Here is a 20,631-nt window from a genome sequence, read left to right as displayed (position 1 = left end):
AGATTGGTGCGCTGCCTAGGTCTATGGACAGCGGGAAATGGGGAACGCACCAAGAAAAGCTAATATTTCAAACACTTAAAAACAAACAAATTCTCAATCACCTCAATGACAAAAGCGGGGAGGGGGGGTTCAGAGATATCGCCTTGAGCTTTTTTGCTGCCATTTTCACCCAATTCACGAACACACAAGTTAGTGGAAATGGCGATAACTACGTTTGTGTGACAAAGCGTTGAGTGGTGGTGGCCAAACAAGAAGCTCTTCCTTCGTCCCAGCACTTGGTTGCCAAGGCCGTACGCAAAGCCTCCTCACGGATTTTGCTGCGCCGGTTTGTTTGCAGAGCTTTTACATCATTCGCTTCAATGTATTCTAGTTTTCTATTAAACTTTCAGACAAATTTTGGTGGTAGACACGTTCCATGCGGGCAGAATCTTATCATTGCAACAGTGAAATCTGTTACATACGGTTGATTTTTACATGGAGCAATGGGAGGATTGTTAAATCTAAATAATTTGATCGTCTTAAGCCGTATATTTATATCGCTATGATTTAATTTTAATTAGTTTTAATTAAACCTTACAGCAGTCCACTGTTGAAACCTATAATGTGCTATGGCAGCATTGCTATAAGCGGTTTATTTTACCATTGACCACATGGTGAAGCTGACGGTGTTGGACTCACCTTTGTTGTATCCGATATATCTGCGCAGTAATACCCTGATATAGTAAATATTTTCGCTGGTTCTAGTTGCTTTATTATAAGGAGTTTTGCTGTATAAATATAATTGATCCTAACAGCTCATCCTGCCAAGATTATTTGTACAGCTTTCTCAGTTATGGCTAATCAACCCTAATCAATTCACGCATAAGAAGTGTTATCACTGGATCCGACACATCAATAAACCATACTTTGTTTAACAACAGCATACGTGGCAGGCATTATCGATCACCTGACCAGTAGTTATTGACCATTATCACATGTTCTTAGCTCTGGGAACTTCTGAAAGCACTCCGCATTTAAAGACATGCTACAGACCTTCGTTTGACCAAAACCAATGTGTCGGTTTAATTGTCTCAACTGGAGTTATGTAACACATGAAGAATGTGTCGACATAGCATGTGAACATTTCTCGGCTCTAATTACTAGCTGTATTAATCAGTGTACTAAAGTGACAGCAGTCACAGGTAAGTTTAGTCTTCACTATGGCTTTGTTGCGATTGCCGTGAACAGAAAACTAAAATTGCAGCCTTTTAACACAGGCCTTAAGTCTAGGTTTAAAAAATATTCTGTCATACTTTCCGCCCTTCTAAAATGCGCTAAATGTGAGTATTTCCAGAGTGATAAAGAATGGTCAGTTGACGAAACAGTTCATTAATAAAGATCATCTTTCACTCTCAACAATAGCAATTGGCACTGACTCTGCTCATCTTGTGAACATTTTCAGTGGCCATTGTAGCACATCCAGCAGCTGGCACCCCCCATTTTTTTTATGTCTCCCGCGGCTGCTGCTTAAGTTCGCAGTTATTAAGATCGGTTTCCCACACTGTGTCATCCAGTATTGCAAGTCTAATTAATAAAAATTGGAGGACACCTAAGCTTTGCCTTTAAGAGTAGAACGCAGTATTATTATCAGGCCGCTGCTATTGGCCGTAGTTGCTTAACCCACTGCTAATCAGACTGCTGTTGCTTATCGGCAGCCGCAGTCGCGCCGGTGGGGGTGTCTGTTTTCACCTCAGGTGAACAGGATTTTAGCGCTCCTCGCTAGACTCTGTGATAGATGGAAACTTTCCGTCACACAGACAATACGTAATGTCAAAGCAGTATGGTCGCCGACCGATGTTATGGACTCGTTGGGACACAGAGAATGGCCCGAAGAAAAGAATAGCCTTACTGCAAAGAACTGGCTTTACAAATCGTGGAATTCGCTGCTCTTCACGTTCCGCTTGCAAACGATAATCTTAGACTGTCTCTGGACAAGTTGTGCTGTTGTCGTGTCCGCACCACCTCGCATCACAATACCAGACAGGGCTGCAGGTGAGGCTGAAAATCAATGCACGTGCCGCGCAAAGCAAGAAGTCAGTTCCCATGGGTGACGACCCTTGCGAAGGCCGAGAGAGGTAACCCACAGGATGACGCAAGCAGGAGCGAGTGCCTATGCCACACTGCGGATGGTGTTGTCCAAGCTGCGGCTGACACTGCAGCTCTCCATTTCAAAGTGATCACGCGCTCTTTGTAGGCCTTCTCGATGGCAACCAAGTGTGTGCCATTGTCTGACAGTGGCAACAATGAAGTACAAATAGCCAAGCCTGTCCAAGTCGGTCCATCCAGCTGACTGTTTAAATCCAAGATGGCACCTTTGACGGCGGCAGACAACAGGTTAGTTGTGACAGTGATGCCTGCTCACGTCTATATTAGGCATATAAAAATGAACTTTTGGTTGAAAAATAATCCCCACAGCATTGCTGGTGTCGATTTTAGTCCAAAAACTCAAACTTTTGGACTCCACTGATTCAGAAATATCGGTCTTGGAAATGAACACGTTTCTATGAGGTGTGTGACAGTTCCTCAGCGAAATCTGAAATATCGTGCAAGTCTGAATTATTGGAGCTACTGTCTCGTATCACCACGTGGTGGCACACTCCGAGGCTGGGTTTACACCTCTCTTTCCCCAATTAGTGATGCCTGAATTACGCCTTACAATTGAGACATCACACATACACATGCATAAGCCGTTCAGGTACAATCAACGATCTCGGGAATCGAATTAATCTGATTGAATTATCTAATCACTAATTAGCATACTCATAAACAAGCATAAGTACACCTCCGTGAGGCACCACTCCAAAAGACCAAAACGCATTCTCTAGGTGCATCTCTATCCTGCTTAAACCAAGAAGCGTTTGTGGCCTATGGGTAGCATGCCCACCTCGCAATCCAAGGGTCCTTGCGTTCCAATTTACTTTTCACCTCATTTACCTCACTTTGCCAGAACATGCAAGCGTCTAACTGACAGAGCTCGCAGAGTTAATAAATAAGTGCCAGGTAGCTGCCATAAGGAAGTTTAATGTGGAGAGAATCCAGCATGCTCCAAAGAACGGAGGCAGCCTAAAACCAGTGAAGAGGAAACTAGGCATGGGTAAAAACCAGATGTATGCACTAAAAGACAAAGAGGGCAATGTCATTAGCAGTATGGATAAGATAAGTTAAAGTAGCCGAAGAGTTCCACACAATTCTGTACAGCAGCCAATGTAATCAGAAGGTTAATGACAGAGGCAGTAGTGCACAGCAATGGGACATCCCGCCAATACCGAAAGAGGAAGTAAAGTGAGTGTTAGGAGCAATGTAAAGGGGAAAGCAGCTGGTGAGGATCAGGTAACAGCAGATCTGTTGGAGGACGGAGGGAAGATTGCGCTAGGAAAAATTAGCCACCCTGTATACGCAATGTGTTATGACTTCGAGCGTACCGGAAGCTTAGAAGAGCGCTAACAGTATCTTAATTCATAAGAAAGGACACCTCAAGGACTTGAAAAATGTTTCAGCCAGTGAATGAAAAATCAGACCGATCAGCTTACTGTCCATTGTCTAAAAGTTATTTACTGAGGTAATCTCAAATAGAATCGGGGCAACCTTAGTCTTCAATCAACCAAATGATCTGGCAGGCTTTCATAAATGATACTCGACAATAGACCATATTCACACTATGGATCAGGTGATCGAGAAATGTACAGAATATAACCAGCCCCTATATATAGCCTTAATTGATTATGAAAAAGCATTTTACTCAGTGGAAAACTTAGCAGCCATGCAGGCATTGCAGAATCTGGGTGTAAAAGGATCTTATGTGAAAATACTATAACGACTGCACGGCTACTGTAGTCCTCCATAAAGTCAGCAATAAAATTATAATAAGAGAGACATGATCTTGCCAATGCTATTCACTGCCTGTCTATGGGAGGTGTTTCGAAGCCTGGATTAGCAAAAGCTGAGGATCAGATTTAAAGGGGCACTGAGGAGAACCCTATCAAAATTTTTTTGTTAGCAATATCTGATAGTTCGGCATTTCATGGCTTTGTTGACGCTTGTCCAGGAGCGAAAGATGCATTTATTTCAAAGAAATTTGGATTCGAAGTTGAAAAATTTTTTCCCGCCGCTCCGATTCAAACTTGAGAACTCTTATGACGACATGGAGAACTCTTATGACGACACAGAACGGAGTGACGTGCAACGTGACGTTAACGGAGACTCCGTGATTTCTGGCCACTAGCGGTGCGGTCTAGCAGCTGCCGAAATGAAAGCTACTGCCGCCGCACGTTGAATGCATATATCGGAAGTTGCCACCGTCGCTTCGTTTACGTTTGCACCGGTGTCTTGCCAGCGTTACGATGGATCCCGTTCCCGAACCCAACGACGTAGTTCTCGCAAAAACTCTGGCCTGCATTTCAGTGACCTCAGCCCCACAGAGCGTGCGATGCTTTTGAGGGAGCACGGTTAGGTTAGGTGCCGGCGGGTGGTTTCCCCCTTCCTCAGAGAGCAGCCGTTGCAAACTAAATATAACCCCAGCACGGGGAGTCGCAAGGGGCCAGGACAAGGTCGGTGCCTTGCGCCCATCGGAGGCTGGCCGGGGCTTTGGGGCCAACGGATTGTGATTCCTTGAACGGCGCGGTTGCACGGCGCAGCAGGCGGCGTCGGGGTCTCCCACGGTTGCAAGGGCCAAGTTATTTGTTTATTTTTTGCCACAAAAAACAAATGGGTGCTCGAGGGCGGTCGTGTTTAAAGTCGGCGGCTTGAAACCAAAGCCGGCGCACGACGCTTCAACGTCCACTAGATCCAACGGGTCTACGATCCTGGATCTGGCTCTCTCGCCAACTTGCATGTACCTTCAGATGAGTACTGTGAATGGATTAAAATAGCCGAGCTCGAAAAGAACACCTCTGCCCAACTGCCGCAGCTATTGAATATAACGCGCACCTCTCCGCGGAGCCAAATCAGTCTGGCCGGGCCGGCGGCGGCTGGCGCACTCGGCGCGAAATAGATACATGCTCCAGTCTCCCCGCCAGTGCAGTCAGAGTGCGCCGAAGCTGCCGAACGCGTCGGCGGTCAAGTGCAGTTGGAGTATAGAGGTTCTCGCTTTGACCGACGTGACATCACCGTGCAGCGCGCGCGCGCGCCTCGCCGCAGCATAAACGCGCCTTAACAGAGCCTGCGCTTAACCGCTAACCAACGTATTCAGCGGCGGCATTCATGGGAGCCACTGAAACCCCCCCGCCCCCTCACTGAATAAAAGAAAAAAAGTCCGGTGCCGAGGTTCGGAATCGAACCAAGACCTTCGGCGTTTGAGGCGGAAGAGCTACCGCTCCGCCACGACGGCTCAAGTTACAGTCGACAATAAAGGCGCATCCAGTGAATGCACTCTTCTGATGCAGAAATCTCCGCGCTTTCGCTAGGTATATCCTGGCCTAACAGAGCTAGGCCATCAGCAATTTTTCTGAACTGCCTTGTACCTTGTCTCCCGCCCCTAATAAACGATTTCCGTTAAGTAGTTTGAAGTTGACTGGCACAGCCGATAATGTTTCGCCGGGCGAGGGTGCGAATACACAAGTGCTGCCTTGTACGATCACCGACCATTGTGCCATCATAGCTTTTCATCGACCGTGGCGATCATTTGACAAGCCTTAACAGGCTCCTTCAAAGGTTAACTAGCACTTGAAGCGGCACTTGGAGTTCCTCTGCTGTTCGGCGCTTGTAAATCGAAGCGCGTCAAAAACAAAACCACGGGGCACGCAAAGCTCATAGACGCGAAGCGCCATAAAAAATCGAAACTCTCCTGGGCGCCTGTGGCGCCACCAAGCATCTGTTTTCTTCGCTTTCAACATTCAGGTTGTCTTTTGCCTGCCTTCCTTGTGTGATAAAAGTGCACTATTGGTTTTAAAACAAAACTTACTTCAATATTGATCTTCTCAACCTACCTTTGTCAGCCTCAGAGATTCGCGAAACCAAGTAGGATGGAAAATTCCTCCAAGGTGGCGTCTCATGTCCTATGGCGTCACCACGCTTGTACTTGTGAGATTGGCCTGTGGTGGCGATACCTGTATTTTGGTTCTTGCTATTTTCTACCTTACAAGAGCTTTGTTTTCAGTACGAGTGGCGTTTTTGTGATCAGGAGCTGGTATTGTATCGATACAAGCCAACTTCAATTTCTCCTCAGTGTCCCTTTAATGGAGAATACCTAAGTAATTTGCAATTCGCTAATGACATTGCCTTTTTAAGTCACTCGGGAGGTGAGCTGCAAAGCATGATCAATGGATTAGACAGGCAGAGCAGAACGGTGGGTCTAAAGGTCGGTCATGCAGAAAACCAAAGTAATGTTCAACAGTCCAGCAAGGGAACATCAGTTCACAATAGGTAGTGAAGTGCTGGATGTTGCAAGGAAATGCATCTACATAGGGAAGGCAGTGGCCACTGATCCGGAGCATGAGAGGGAAATAACTAGAAGAATAAGAATGAGGTGGAGCGCATATTGCAGGTTCTCTCAGATCATGAACAGCAGTTTACCAATATTCCTCAAGAGAAAAGTGTACAACAGCTGTATCTTACCGCTACTCACCTACGGGGCAGAAACGTGGAGGCTAACAAAAAGGATTGAGCTTATTTTAAGGACAGCACAGTGAACCATGGAAAGGAAAATGATAGGTGTAACATTAAGAAACCGAAAGCTGGCAGAGTGGGTGAGGGAACAAAGGCGTGTTAATGGCATCCTAGTAGAAATCAAGAGGAAGAAATGGGCTTGGGCAGGGCATGTACTGCGAAGGCAAGATAACCGCTGGTCCTTAAGGGTAACGGAGTGGATTCCAAGAGAAGGCAAGCGTAGCAAGGGGCGGCAGAAAATTAGGTGGACAGAATAGATTAGGGAGTTCGCAGGCATAGGGTGGGCGCAGCTGGCAAAGGACAGGGTTAATTGGAGAGACATGGGAGAGGCCTTTGCCCTGCATTGGGCATATTCAAGCTGGTGATGATGGTGATGATGATGCATACATAAATGTCCTTAAGTTGTTTGGGCCCAATCTGAGCACACTATAATCGAAACTCAAGAACGCAGCGACATTTTTCTGTCAAAGGACCCCCTTCCAGCTACACACAGTCACTAAATGCGACTCCGCAGGCCAGTGCTCATAGTGAAGGTGATTACTCACCACCAAGGAGACCTCGATCATTTTGATATCCGCATATCGAGCGTGGAGCGTACCAAAATTTTATACGTGAGGCTAACATAACTGTGAAATTCGTGTGGCATTAACGCGTTTCCATGCCCGCGTTCTAACAATAATATCGCGGAATCCTTCGAAACAGTTGCACACCAGCTCGTGAAGACTGCTTTATGCATGGTACTGCTACCATGATAGTTAGCATTTCTCTGTCTATTATTTTTGTTGCCTTTCTTTGTTTAGCAAACCAGTAGAAAATATTTTAGGTTTCTTAAGCACCACTAACAGGTTGTAAATAATGCGTAAGATGTGCATGTGAGTGTTTCAGAGTGGTGTCTGCATGCATGTACACAACACGAAAACGATCTGTGAGCATTAAACCTTGCCGTCTTAGATAATAACAATAAAAAAATTCAGCAAAGCTTTCAGTGGATGCAAAGACAAGCATTCAGGCGATCCATCCCTTGGCTCGAAGAGACAAAGCTGAGCGGCTCGCCGCGACATGAAGCCCATCACGTTTTCACGCCTCAAGGGATCACACAGGGTTCTCACATGTCCTTCGAAGCTTTGGCCAAACCATAGCATCGTCTGCCCAGTTCTTTACAACTGTATCAGCCAAAACACTGCCTGTCAGAACTGAACCATCGGGTGCAGCAGCCATAGCGAAGAGGCGCGTGCCAAGCAGCCAGGAGGCATGTAATGGCGGCGTGATCACGTGATCAAAGATGGCAGCCCCCGTGATACGGCGCTGTAAAGCCTGTATACAGGAACATAAACTTTTGCTGTTAGATGGCACCGGCTTGCACTTGCGACATCACTGCAAGGACTGTTGGAGCAGAAGGAATGTGAAGCTAGGCTTAAAGATACTAGCATTGTAATCAGAAGCAAAGTGAAGGTGCACCAGATCAGCCATAGCAGAAAAGCTTCATTTAGTGCTCCATCTTTGATAATCCACCGGAATGAAATTGTGTTCTTAGATAGATTTAGAAATTGTTGAGCCATGTATGTTCCTCCCATGCTTTATCCATCGTCTTGCACATGCTCACGCACATATTATTTTTTCACCCCACTTCCCTCCCGTCATGGCCATATACAGGGTGTTCAGTATTTATCAGTCCGGGTTGTAAAAATTTCTCCTGCGCAAACTACTCAATAGTTGGTCTCGATCACAGACCACAGTGTAGCTTGTGATAGTCTGCGTTTTTCGATAAATAATTTAACTTCAGAACTTGCCTGGATTGCCTGGAATCGGTGAAAAACTGCAGTCGTCTGCGCGCAGAATTTTCGTCAAGGCGAGCGGACTAGCCGCATTTAGAGGCTGCGCCATCTGGCGAACCGCGAAGAAACAAACGGCGGTAGCTTTCATTTCGGCTGCTGCTAGACTGCACCCACTGCTAGCTACCAGAAATCACGGAGTCTGCATTTACGTCATGTTTCACATCACTTTGTCCTATGTCGTCATTAGAAAGTCCAGAGTTTGAATCAGAGCGGCGGGAAAAACTTTCTCAACTTCAAATCCAAATTTCTTTGAAATAAATGCATCGTTCGGTGCCGGCCAAGCGGCAACAAAGTGATGAAATTCCGAACTATCAGATTTCGCAAAAAAAAAAAAAAATGATAGAGCTCTCTTCATTGTCCCTTTACTCCTGCCCTTTTTCGCCAGCAGCAACAGCATTATGCGTGTCTTGCTTATGTTGCGAGTTCATGAGCTGCCTCGGCACGTCTATCGCGCCAAGCTCCTCATGGGTGACAGGAACCACGCACTCATCTTGAGTTTTGGTTTTGCTTGTCATCCTCCTTTTGTAAGCGTCCCGAGCTGCCGACACGGTGACAGGTTCTGGTGCTGTGACTTTGTGGCCTGATGCCTGACTGTCCTTTCTTACTACATCTCAGTGAGAGCGAGAAGGGTGTCTTCGAATCACCAGCCAATGAAACGAAAGCAGGCCTACCCTGCTCCTCTTGTTTTCCGCTGTAAGCGCGAGTGTGTGTCTTTTTGCATGTACGCGCATTGTCAGAGTGAGAAGTAAAGTTGCCAAGTGTTGGGTGTGTGACAGGCTTCACGGCTGACGGTTCTGCCAATGGCCCTGACTTTTCCAGTCCGTTTACAAGCTTTGGGCATCTGCAAATGCGAGAAATGCAGTTTAAGCACAAGCAGTCCGTCGCATTGTACGCCGATTTAGGACGAGGTAGTGGGAGCTGTGGGATGGCCTGGCAGGCTGCCAAGGGTGCGCGGATGTTCATGCAAGCCTTGCCCACACTACTCCAGGTGGCATGGCCAGTGGCGCGCTCACCACGGTGATCGTTGTCGTATTTGTGTCCCTGCCTGTATTTGTCATATTTGTGACTACGTCCTGCAGTGTACGTGTGAGGCTGATGATGCGCTTTGTATGTGAGAGGTGGGTGGTGATCATATTGCGTACATGCTCCGCTCAGCAACTCTCGCCCACAATACAATAATTCTTCAGGTTCGTTTCCAGCCAGCAATGAAATTTTGTTACATTGAAAGTGTGGCCAAATGTACTTCGTTATATTGAAGCTACAAATCCATGTTGTTCTATGGATGCAAAGTTACAAGGTTCAAACTATATTTATTCCATGCAAATTATTTCTGAATGTTTTCCCCGGTGTAATGAGTGCCCCTCCATTATTTTGGAGATTTTCTGGGAAAAAAGTGTGTTCTATATGTGACTGCATGTGGTAAGACAGTGCGAGGATTGTAAACGTCATGTATGCGTGGCACACTTACGACGAAGCCCTGCGTAGCAATGACATTCCTTGGGGGGCTTCTACTCGGGGCTGTGTGCCTAAGCAGAATTTCAAGTGACGCAGCCGTGGCCAATAATTGGTGTAGTGCCTTTGTAATGTGGAGGCCACATATCCACACGCCTCAGTGTGGGTCTTGTCTGTGTGTTGGCAGACGCTGAACCTGGACGAAGAGTTGTGCCTGTGTGACTGTCCTGGCCTGGTGTTCCCAAACTTTGTGAGCAGCAAGGCCGAGATGGTGGTGCATGGCATCCTGCCCATCGACCATATGACTGACCATGTGGCCCCTGTCAACCTTGTATCCTCTTGGTCCACATTGCGTTGTGCAGCTGGGGTGTAGCTGAGGGGGCAGCTTTCTCAGTTGTGGCTGCTGCTGCTGAGCCCGGTGGTCTTGAGAAATGGCCTGTGAGGTCACTGATTAAGGGGGGATTTCATGACGTGTTCAAAGTTAAGTGCAAAATATTTAAGCATTATATCAAAGCAACTTTCCTCTTCCACACCTCTTGCAGACTAGCGAAAATGTGACAGAAGACTGGTTCACCGTTCGGTGCCTTTCTGAATGTATGCTACGCATATAAATAACAGCGCGACAGCCAGGACAATAAGGAAGAGACACAGTCTGTCACACCTTTACCGTATTTACTCGTAGCCGCCCCAGATTCTAAGCCGACGCTTAAAGTCTGAAGCCAACAAAAAATATATATATTAGCCGAACAAAAAAAGCGAGGACAGTGTTCACAAAATGCAAACAGCATTTATTGAATCTGAACGTGCAGAGCTCATTCAACATCGTCTTCGCTGCTAGACTCGTCGCTGTGTTCCTTGTCACTGTCACCTTCAAACAGTGCACTATTTTCGGTACAGTCAAGCACATTAGATATGCTGCACTTTTTAAAAGCGCGCACGATCAAAGTACCTGGAATGTCTTCCCACGCTGCAGCTACCCAGCCCGCCAGCTGCGATAGCGATGCACGTTTGATGCGTTCCGTTGCCGTTAGCATGTGGCCTTCGTCAGTCAACCAGTCCGTGTAATATTTCCGCAGACGATCCCTGAAAGGTTTGTTGATACAGACATCAAGTGGCTGCAACTGGCCCGTCATGCCACCTGGTATGACAGCCTGGTCCGTGTTCGCTTGGGTGAGCGCAGCCTTCACATTGTCGGTCAAGTGCCCACGGTAAGAGTCGACGACAAGGAGCGAGTTCTTTGTCAGAAGGGCTCCTGGACGCCGCCACCACACAATCTTAACCCACTCTTCCACCATCACACCCATCATCCACCCGTTCTCATTTGCCCGCACAATGACATTTCTTAGGAAAGTTTCTCGAGCAGGCAGTGTCTTCCTTTTAAATATTATATAAGGAGGGAGTTTATGTCCATCAGCTGTGCAGCACAGCATCACAGTTGCACGCTGCTTCTCCTAGCACGCAGAGCGCACCTTCACATCCTTGGCACCCTTTTCATTCATGGTGTACGCCACTGGCATATCAAAATACACAGCCGTCTGGTCGGCGTTGCCAATTTGCCCAAGGTTGTAGCCTGCCGCTTCTCTCTTTCGCAGCACGTAGCGCTGAAAAGCTATCAGTCTTTCTTCGAAATCGCTTGGCAGCTTCTGGATGATTGAAGTGTGACGTCGGAGGCTGAAGCCGAAGCGCTTCATGAATTTCTGAGGCCAGGCCCGGCTGGCTTTGAAATCCTTTGGCATTAGGCCTCGCTCCCTCGAAAGTTCCCTAGCTTTCGCTTGGAGCACTTCTGTTGTCACTGGAAGGGCAGCTGCTCTCTGCGTCCGAACAAAGTCGGCCAAAACTGTCTCGATTTCGTGGTGACGGCCTTTCTTTGGTCCGCTAAATGCCATCCTCGTTGCGGTGCACGCAAAAAGCTGCTGTCGTTGTCCCCTCCAACGATGGACGTTTTTCTCGTCGACGCTGAAGTTCCGCCCAGCTTGAAGGTTCGACGATGCCTCTGCGGCTGTCACAACTTTTCGCTTGAAAGCGGCATTGTAGTGGCATCTCCTGCTTGGTGCCATCGCGATAACACCACGCCGCACACCGATACGGCCGACATGACACAGGTCGAAATATAGCGACCTCGCTTGTGTACGGTTGGCTACTGGCACGGCTAGTAGCGGCATGGATACTGACTTTTCTAGATAGCGCTAGCTTTGCAGTTTCAATGAAAAACTGGCGCGTTTTTTAAAATCCTCGAATCTAAGCTGACCCTAGAGTTTGGAATATGATTATTTGAAAAAATTATAGGCCTAGATTCGAATAAATACGTTATTGATGTTTCATGAACCAACTGGCCCAGTTAATTCTACTCCTGGATGCTACGCATGATGGCAATCTTAGATATCTATTTTTTTCCGCTGCAAAATTTTTGCTTTCTCATCATTTTACAAAGCAGTTGCACAGACATGTCTGAACGGTTAACAAGATGTCACACGAAAAATATGCAGGTCATCAAAACGTAAAACGAAGATGTGATTGCAGATAATGGAGTTCTGTGAGTGCAACAAATAAACAGGTTCAATAGAGACATAACACTCGTGAAGAAATCTAATCTACAAGGTGACCATCTTGTTTGAAAACCGGAATGGAGAAAAATGCAGATTCTTGAGTGTTTCCCTGGTGCACAGGCAAGACCAAAGTGGAGAGACCACTGCTGCGGCACTGCTATCTTGTGCTCTAAGCTTGCTGCAAGAATGCCTTGAATGAGGACAAACTTTGCCCTCGCTCTTGTCTGGGTGCTCATCATTCGTGATAAATTTCTAATGCGGTGTTCGGCTACTCTGCTGCTGACAGTCGCGACAAAAGGGAGCACACAAGGTCCAAGGCATGGCGCTGCCGTGTAGTAGCGGAGCAAGACCATCGCACTCCGTGGTGGTAAAAGCCGGCTTGATTTTAGCTGTACTGGTGTTTCGTATTTTCTTCACACTGAAAAAGAGTGGTTTGTTATTACCTTGAGCTGCGAACTTGTGTGCACCGTCTTTTCATCCTGTAGCGCATCTAATAGCGTATTAGTACGAAAGCACTCATACGATCACCAGCACTGACCATGAATCTTGTCTCGGTCTTTCTTGTGCTGTTGCCTAGCATCAGTGACGCCATGTTAAGATAAAAAGGAGTCTAATAAATATCTACGACTGGGAGTCGAACCCACGGCGGCGTGAACAGATCAGCTTCGCACGCCGCTGCGCAAGAGCACTGACAGCTGAACAACCTCATGTTAAACTGCAACACACTCTTGTGCTGTGCATTGCACGTCATCGTCTTCATTCATCTGCAGCGCACAGAGATTAGATCAGCTTAACCTGAGTCAGAACTTAGCCTGAGTCTACAGTTACTCCCGGTTATAACGAACAGTGTGATTCAATGTGATTTGTTCGCTATATGGTATAATTCGACCACCTGGGGATCTTTAACGTGCACTGACATTGCACAGCCCACGGGTGCCTTTGCGTTTCGCCTTCATCGGAACGCTGCCGCCGCGGTCGGGTTCGAACCCACGTACTCGGATCAGTAGCTGAGTGCCCTAACCACTGAGTCACCGCGGCCGGAAATTATTCCTCCACTTCTTTCTTCTCTCAGTCCCTCCTTAGTTCAGCTGTCTGCCGAGATTGAGACAGATACTGTGCCATTTCCGTTCCCCAAAAAAACCAATTTTCATTTTTTCGATAATGCGACATACCCTAACCCGCTTGTAACACACTCTAGTACCAGAATTGTTGTATATGAGGTCACGAACAGGGGAGCGAAAATGCACTGACGGAAGAAAATCTATTCCACTCGCAATGAATTGTACTCGAAAAGTAATTTATTGGCGAGAAAGTACGCCTAATTGCAGTTGGTTGTGATTTTTTTTTTTGAACAGTGCGTTTAGCTCCATCAATGAGAATCACATTTTCGACATGCGGCATCGCTTGAACGAACTCCTGTCCGCTTGCTTCCCTGTGTTCCCAAACAGTATCATCGCAGCACATTAGTAGCAGAAATGGCATCGCGAAGCATCGTGTAAGGGCGATCATCTTCTGGAGCAGTCCTCAGGGATGGCGCCAGAAACAATTTTCAAGTTCAGTGGGTTTGCCGTCACAGCTACGTCAACTGTCCAGCTGGGGCGTTTATTGTTTATTGGAGGGTGCCACAGCATGGCTAAATAAAAGGCACGCAGGACTGGGCTGGAGTGTGCTTCGTATGCTCCCGACTGACATGTTATCTGTCATTCGTGGCCGGCAATTGTTCTCGGCACGGATTATTACAATTGGCGATAAGTGATAAACCGCAGTCACGCCTGTGTCATCGGTCCCCCGTATATCGGCCATGTCTGTGGTCGGGAATGTGGAACCATTCGACGCAGGTACGTCGGATTGGACCGAGTATTGTGAAAGCATGGAACTGTACTTCGCGGCAAACGACATTGCCGAGACGAAGAAGGCTGCTGTGTTCCTGACATGTTGTGGTCCAGAAATTTACTCGCTGTTTAGGAGCCTGCTCGCCCCTACAAAACCTGCCGACACCACCTCAGCTACAATTTTCGACGTTCTGAATAAGCACTACTCACCGAAGGTGTCGGAGGTTGTGGCCAGTTTCATGTTTTTTTCTCGACATTGGCGGGATGGAGAGCCAGTTATAGACTTCATTGCATCACTGAAGAAGCGTGCTGGTAACTGCAATTTCGCATCATTTCGTGATCGGATGCTACGGGACTGAATTTTGGGTGGAATCGGCGACGTCACAATGCAAACTCGGCTGTTAGAAACAGAAAATTTGGACTTTGAGACTGCAAAGAATACCGTCATTCCGATGGAGGCTGCACGGAAGGATTCCAGTGCATTGTGTGCTCAACCAGCTTAAGTGACAACGGTAAAAGCCGTGGAGACTGCGAACATTGTGAAAACCAAACAGCAGACAAGTGGGTCGTGTTTCTGCTGTGGAGGAAATCATCTGACACCCCAATGTCGTCAGGTGAGCAGTGTCTGTTTCAAGTGCGAGCAGAGAGGACATCTGGCAAGAGTATGCAGGTCAAGCGTTTCACAGACTGCAAAAACGAGGTGCCGGAATGGGTCGAGACTTGTCCAGGCTGTGGAGCTGGCGGTGTTGGAATGCAGGTCAGGGGAGGAGGGTGCGTATGACCTATGGACGCTTCAAGCGGCCGGGCCAGAGCCTGCGTGTGTTGGAAGTTTCCATCAATGGGGTGACATTGGATATGGAGATTGATACCGGCACCAGTGTGTTGACTATCAGCGAGAGGAAGTTTTTGGAGATGTTCCCCTCGGCGACGTTGGTGCTATCTGATGTTCAGCTCAGGGGGTGTTTCAGCGACACGAAGCTGGTGGTGGGCAAGTTCGCGGCAACCGTGAAACTCGGCGAGAACAAGTGTGTGCTGCTGTTGTTTGCCGTGAAGAGCCTGTGTCCGACGCTGTTCGGAAGAAGCTGGATGAAGGAATTTCATGTTGGGATCGGCAAGCCAGAAGTCAATGCAGTGACGTCCGTGGAAGAAGCGGTCAGCCAATTTCATGAAGTATTTTCAGAGGGACTGGGCACCTTTGACGGCGTGACTGCCTAGATTAGCGTGCAAGAGGGTGCCAAGCCAAAATTTTTCAAGCCGTGAGTCATTCCATTCGTGCTGCGAGACAGAGTTGCTGAGGAGTTGCAAAGGATGGAGCGTGACGGAGTCATCCGACCTGTCGAGACGTCGGAATGGGCCACGCTCGTCGTTTCCGTTGTAAAGCGAGATGGTCATGTTCACCTGTGCGGCGATTTCAAGATGATAGTCAGCCCGTGACGGTACTGGAGTTGTACCCAATCCCTCGCATTGAGGGGCTCTTTGCAGGGCTGGTGGGGGGGACAAGTTCACAAAGCTCGACCTGAGAGATGCGTACCAGCAGGTTAAGCTGCATGAAGGCTCTGAAAAGTTTGCCACCACCAACACCCCGAAGGGCTTGTACCAGTTCACCCGACTTTCGTTTAGGGTGTCGTCAGCCCTGGCTTTGTTCTAACACGAGATGGAGAACCTTCTACACAATCTTGACTATGTCACAGTAAATTTCGACGATATACTGGTGACCGGTGCCAACGGCAGCGACCATTGGGCTATTTGCAAAGTCCTGGAGCGACTGAGGAGAGCCGGGCTTCAGCTTAAGGTGTCTAAATGCGAGTTCCTGGTACCTAAGGTGGAGTATCTGGGCCACGTCATAAATGCAGCTGGTCTTCCACCAAATCCAGCCAAGACTGACGTGCTGGCAGCACCAGTGCCTCGGAATGTGAAGGAGCTACGGAGCTACTTGGGCTTGATCAACTTTTTATAGACTGTTCATGCCAAACCTGTTTAGTGTGTTGCATCTCCTTAACCGCTTCCTGGTGGCAGGGGCCCTGTGGTACTGGTTGTCAGAAGAGGAGCAAGCATTCTGAAACAGCAAAGAGTTACTCACGCCCGCCTGCAAGGCCGACTGGTGCCTGGTGATCATGGATGCCTCTGTACGGGCTTGGGGCAGTGTTGGCACAGCGCGAGATGTCAGAGGAGCAGCGTCCCATTGCTTTCGCATCTCGAAGTCTGGTGGTGACCGAAAGGAACTACAGCCAGTTGGACAAAGAAGTGCTAGCCCTCGTGTTTGGAGTCTCAAGGTTCAGACAGTATTTGTGGGGCTGACCGTTCAAAGTCATCACTGACCACAAGCCACTACTGGGATTGCTCGCAGCAGACAAGTCTGTCCCAGAGTCCTGCTCTCCCAGGGTGCTACGATGGGCTGTGATGTTGTCTGGGTATCGATATACACTGAGCTACCGGTCTGGCAGCTACATCGCATATGCGGACGGGCTGAGCCGTCTGCCACTGCCCACAACAAACTTCTCTATGGTCTGCCCTGCTGGCGTCCCCATGCTGGCGGGAGTATACCCACGAGTACTGTCATCAGCTGCTGTCGCTGATGCTACAGCCTGGGACCCAGTGTTTTCAGGAGTAAGGGAAGCCTTGTGGACTGGCCGCCAGCTGAACATGGGGCCTGAGGGGAAACCCTGTGAAACACGGTTTACGGAGACGAGCGTGCAAGGGAACTGCGTGCTCCGGGGCAACCGTGCATTGATCCATGCATCACTCCAAGGTGATGTCTTGAGGCTGCTTCACGAGGGCCATCCAGGGATATCCAAAATGAAGGCCGTGGCGCGGTGCCACATATAAGTGGCCTTCAATAGATAAAAATATCGTTGCTGCTGTCCAGGGATGCCTGATCTGCCAGGAGCAGCAGCGAGCTGTGCAGCCAATACCCATCATGCCCTGGCCATTCCCGGACAGACCCTGGTCAACACTTCACGTGGACTATGCTGGGCCGTACCGGAACACTTATTTCTTTATCGCAGTGGATGCTTCTTCTAAGTGGATCGAGGTGTTCCCAGTGTCGACGCCATCTGCAGAGGCCGGATTGCGTGCTTGCAAGTCATATTCGCAAACCATCACGTGCCATCACGTGCTTGCAAATCATGTTTGCAAACCAGGGCTTACCTGATATTGTGGTGTCTGACAATGGGCCAGCGTTCATTAATGACATGTATGAAACGTTCTTGAAGAAGAATAGGGTGCGACGGATGCTGCTACTGCCGTACCATCCAGCGCCTAATGGGGCTGTAAAACGTGCCGTCCAGACGGTGAAGAGGAAGCTGCAAAAGGCAGGTCCTGGTGATGGGGGTGAAAACATTTATTAATCATAGAGAGAGATGTTGGGGGTCGTGACCTGAAGGGTCACGCCCTTACTAGGACTAGGTGGGCTGCCTAGTCAGGCACCCCATTGGCGGTTGCCGCAGCCTGGGCACGCTGCGTTAAGGCCCTTTGGGCCTCGAGGGTGCAGAAGCCGGACAGGGTCGCCTCCCAGTCCTCTCGGGTGGGGTTTGGGATAGGGGGTAGGGATGGGTTCTGCTGGCAGGCCCACACCGTGTGGTAGGTGTCAGACACCTCCCCACAGTGCGAGTACTGCCCGTAGAATTGAGGATCGAAATTCATTAGAGTTGCTGGGCATAGCATCGTGTTAGTGAGCAGGCGCAGCAGTACCTGCTCATTGGCCCTCCCCAGCCCTTTGAACGGGGTGGGAAGAGCTTGGTGCGTGGATTTGTAATAATCACATATTTCCTTAAAAGTGTAAACGTGGCGACCTTCGTGCACAAATTGCACGCATATTGATGACTGAAACGTCGAAACCACATGAAGTTACAGGATGCAGTCCCGCAGAACTGTTGTTGCTGGGACGAAAAATGAAGACTGTGATGGATCTGCTTTGACTGGATCCGAGGATCACTGTACAGCAAAAGCAGCTCAAGCAGAAGATCAGATGTGATCAGAGAACGAACCCTCGGATTCGGGGGCAGCCTGGAGATCAAGTATTCGGCAGAAACTTGCGGCGAGGGCCTGCATGGGCGGCGCTGACTGTAGTCACAGCTCCTGGAGTGTTTTCATCGAACCTGCATTTGGAAGACGGATGACGTTGGATGCGCCATCTTGACCATCTCCGGCGCCCGGTCAGCCACTCTGACGTACCGAAGCCAAGTACTGACATGTCCAAGCTGGCAGGACCTGTTGCGGTGTCTGACTTGTCAGGTTTGAGGTCTGAAGTCTCTTGTCGAGGGGTATCAACTGATGAAACAAGGCAGCCAAGGGCTGCAGACAGTACAGCATCCCCTCGTCAAACACCTATAACCAAGCCTCCCCGACAGGGCACCACAGTGTGTCGGCTTGTGCAGTGTTATTCCCTATAACTCAAATGCTGCCTTTGTGATACTTAATCTCATAATTGTTTCTTGTTTATTAAAGGGTGTAGGGATGTGACATTTATTGTTCACTGGAGGGCGCCACCGTATGGCTGAATAAAAGGCATGCAGGACTGGGCTGGCCAGTGTGCGTCGTATGCCCCTGACTGACTTGTCTTTCATTCGTGACCGGGAATTATTCTCGGCACGGATTATCACAACAGCGTCTGCAACATTGGCGAGTTCCTTCCACAGCATGGCAAATTGCCCTCATGACACAGTCCAGCATGATGGAAGCAGTCCTCTCGAGCCGGTGGTTTCAAGTGTCTCGAGTCGTGTTTTGCCCGGCGCAGCTGATCATTTCGATCGCGGCCAGTGAACTTATCTTCAGCTTGTCATTAACCCACAGTTTCATTTCTAATACTTAGAAGCCGCACTATGACATGCTTCCGATAGCTTACGTTGAACGCACGGATGATTCCTTGATCAAGTCGCTGTAAAACCACTGCTGCTTCTGGTGGCAGGAAGCAAAGCTCAAGGGCGGTGTCGCAGTGTGCTGGCCAGTTATCCAGGAGGAGGCAAATATTGTGCCCGCTCGTTGCAAGGTCCTCAGCAGGGCTTGCTGCTGTGTCATCGTCATCTGGCAGGATGAAGCGCCAGAAAGTGAGCACGCAGCAACACAGGCACAGCCTAGAGAATGAGCGACTCGCAAATGTAAACAAAGCAAGCATGGAGGACGGTGGCGTACTGCAGCCTATGCAGGTACGTGACGGAGCTCGATTAGTTAGTGCACTACGTGTGTTATTGGGACATACAGAGCCACAAAAGCACCACGTGACTCATATAGTGGAGCCGATGGCCAGCAATACGTGTGTGATCGCGGTCTTGGCACGAAGAAAACGCAATGCGCATGTATAATACAGCACAGGATGCGACAAAGGACGATTAGTTCCTGTTTTGACGGCTGAACATGTTGATGAAATATTTTCAGTCAAATATCGGCAAGCACAAGGACACTGTCACTCTTAAATACGTGCACAATCGCTGTCTTTGCACGAAACGACCGCAAGGACAACATAAGCGCCTGATTAAAACTTTCACCCACGTTAGTGACCTTGCGCCGCTGCCACGCTTGCGAAAGGGGAACAAAAAGGCAGGAAAACTGTCACATGACCCCACACTGCAGGGTTCCAAACTTGCGCCGGTGGGCTCCTCTTGGACGAATCAGGCGAAGGGTTGTGAAAGAAAATAAGAGAATAGAAGAGGAGAAGGGAAGCGGAGGGTTATGCAATGCCAAGGAGGGAAAAGTTGAATGATGTCCACCTTTGTTGTCAGGTCCCAATTGTTCAGTTTTTTTTTCGCGTTCACGGCTCACAAACACACGACCAAATCGAAAAGAAAACGCAAGACACCGCACAAGTCACAAGTGAACTCACATTGGCCTCGTGAACAAAGCTATAATAATGACCACTACACTCTTCCGCACCAGTCACATGCCCAAGCAACACCGACAGCAGTGACAGCCATAATGGCCAAAACGTTCGTGGCAGCTAGATGACGTCTCTTGTTTTGGCTGTGCCAGCGGAGTCAGCCAACCAGCATGCAGAAATTTAGCGCGCGGGTTCCCTCTTCCCAGCCCCTTACATGCCCCTATGGCCATCCTCATTTCCGTTCACACCCCACAAAGTTCTCGTCACCTGACTCTTACTTGTGCAGCGCTGCACGAAGGTGTCCAAGGCCAGCGCCGCGCACGAGATGAGATTCCAGGAAGATTGTGAACTCCACTAGGAGAAGCCCATTTGCAGGGGTGCGCAGCGATGGGAGAAGCCCGCTTCCAAGATGGGTCATATTGGGAGAAGCACACTTGCGGGGGCGCGGCGGGGCACGGAATTCGATATATCAAATATGGGGTGCACGGAAGTTCGAGAAACCCAAACAAATT

General features: G+C 48.7%; 1 protein-coding gene across 6 annotated transcripts in view; it reads left to right on the top strand.

Moving 5' to 3' along the window:
- Ns3 (nucleostemin 3) overlaps positions 1-20,631 on the top strand; it is a 249,272-nt gene that overhangs the window by 174,643 nt on the left and 53,998 nt on the right. For all 6 annotated transcript variants that reach the window (XM_077655667.1, XM_077655668.1, XM_077655672.1 and 3 more), the window contains one exon: positions 10,117-10,262. In XM_077655667.1, the coding sequence (XP_077511793.1) occupies positions 10,117-10,262 (146 nt within the window). The remainder of the gene's footprint in view (positions 1-10,116; positions 10,263-20,631) is intronic.

The sequence above is a fragment of the Amblyomma americanum genome, chromosome 2, assembly GCF_052857255.1.
Source record: "Amblyomma americanum isolate KBUSLIRL-KWMA chromosome 2, ASM5285725v1, whole genome shotgun sequence".
In the NCBI taxonomy this organism is placed as follows: Eukaryota; Metazoa; Arthropoda; class Arachnida; order Ixodida; family Ixodidae; genus Amblyomma; species Amblyomma americanum.
Note: the sequence above shows the minus strand (reverse complement) of the source record. Positions and strands in the feature narration are given on the sequence as shown.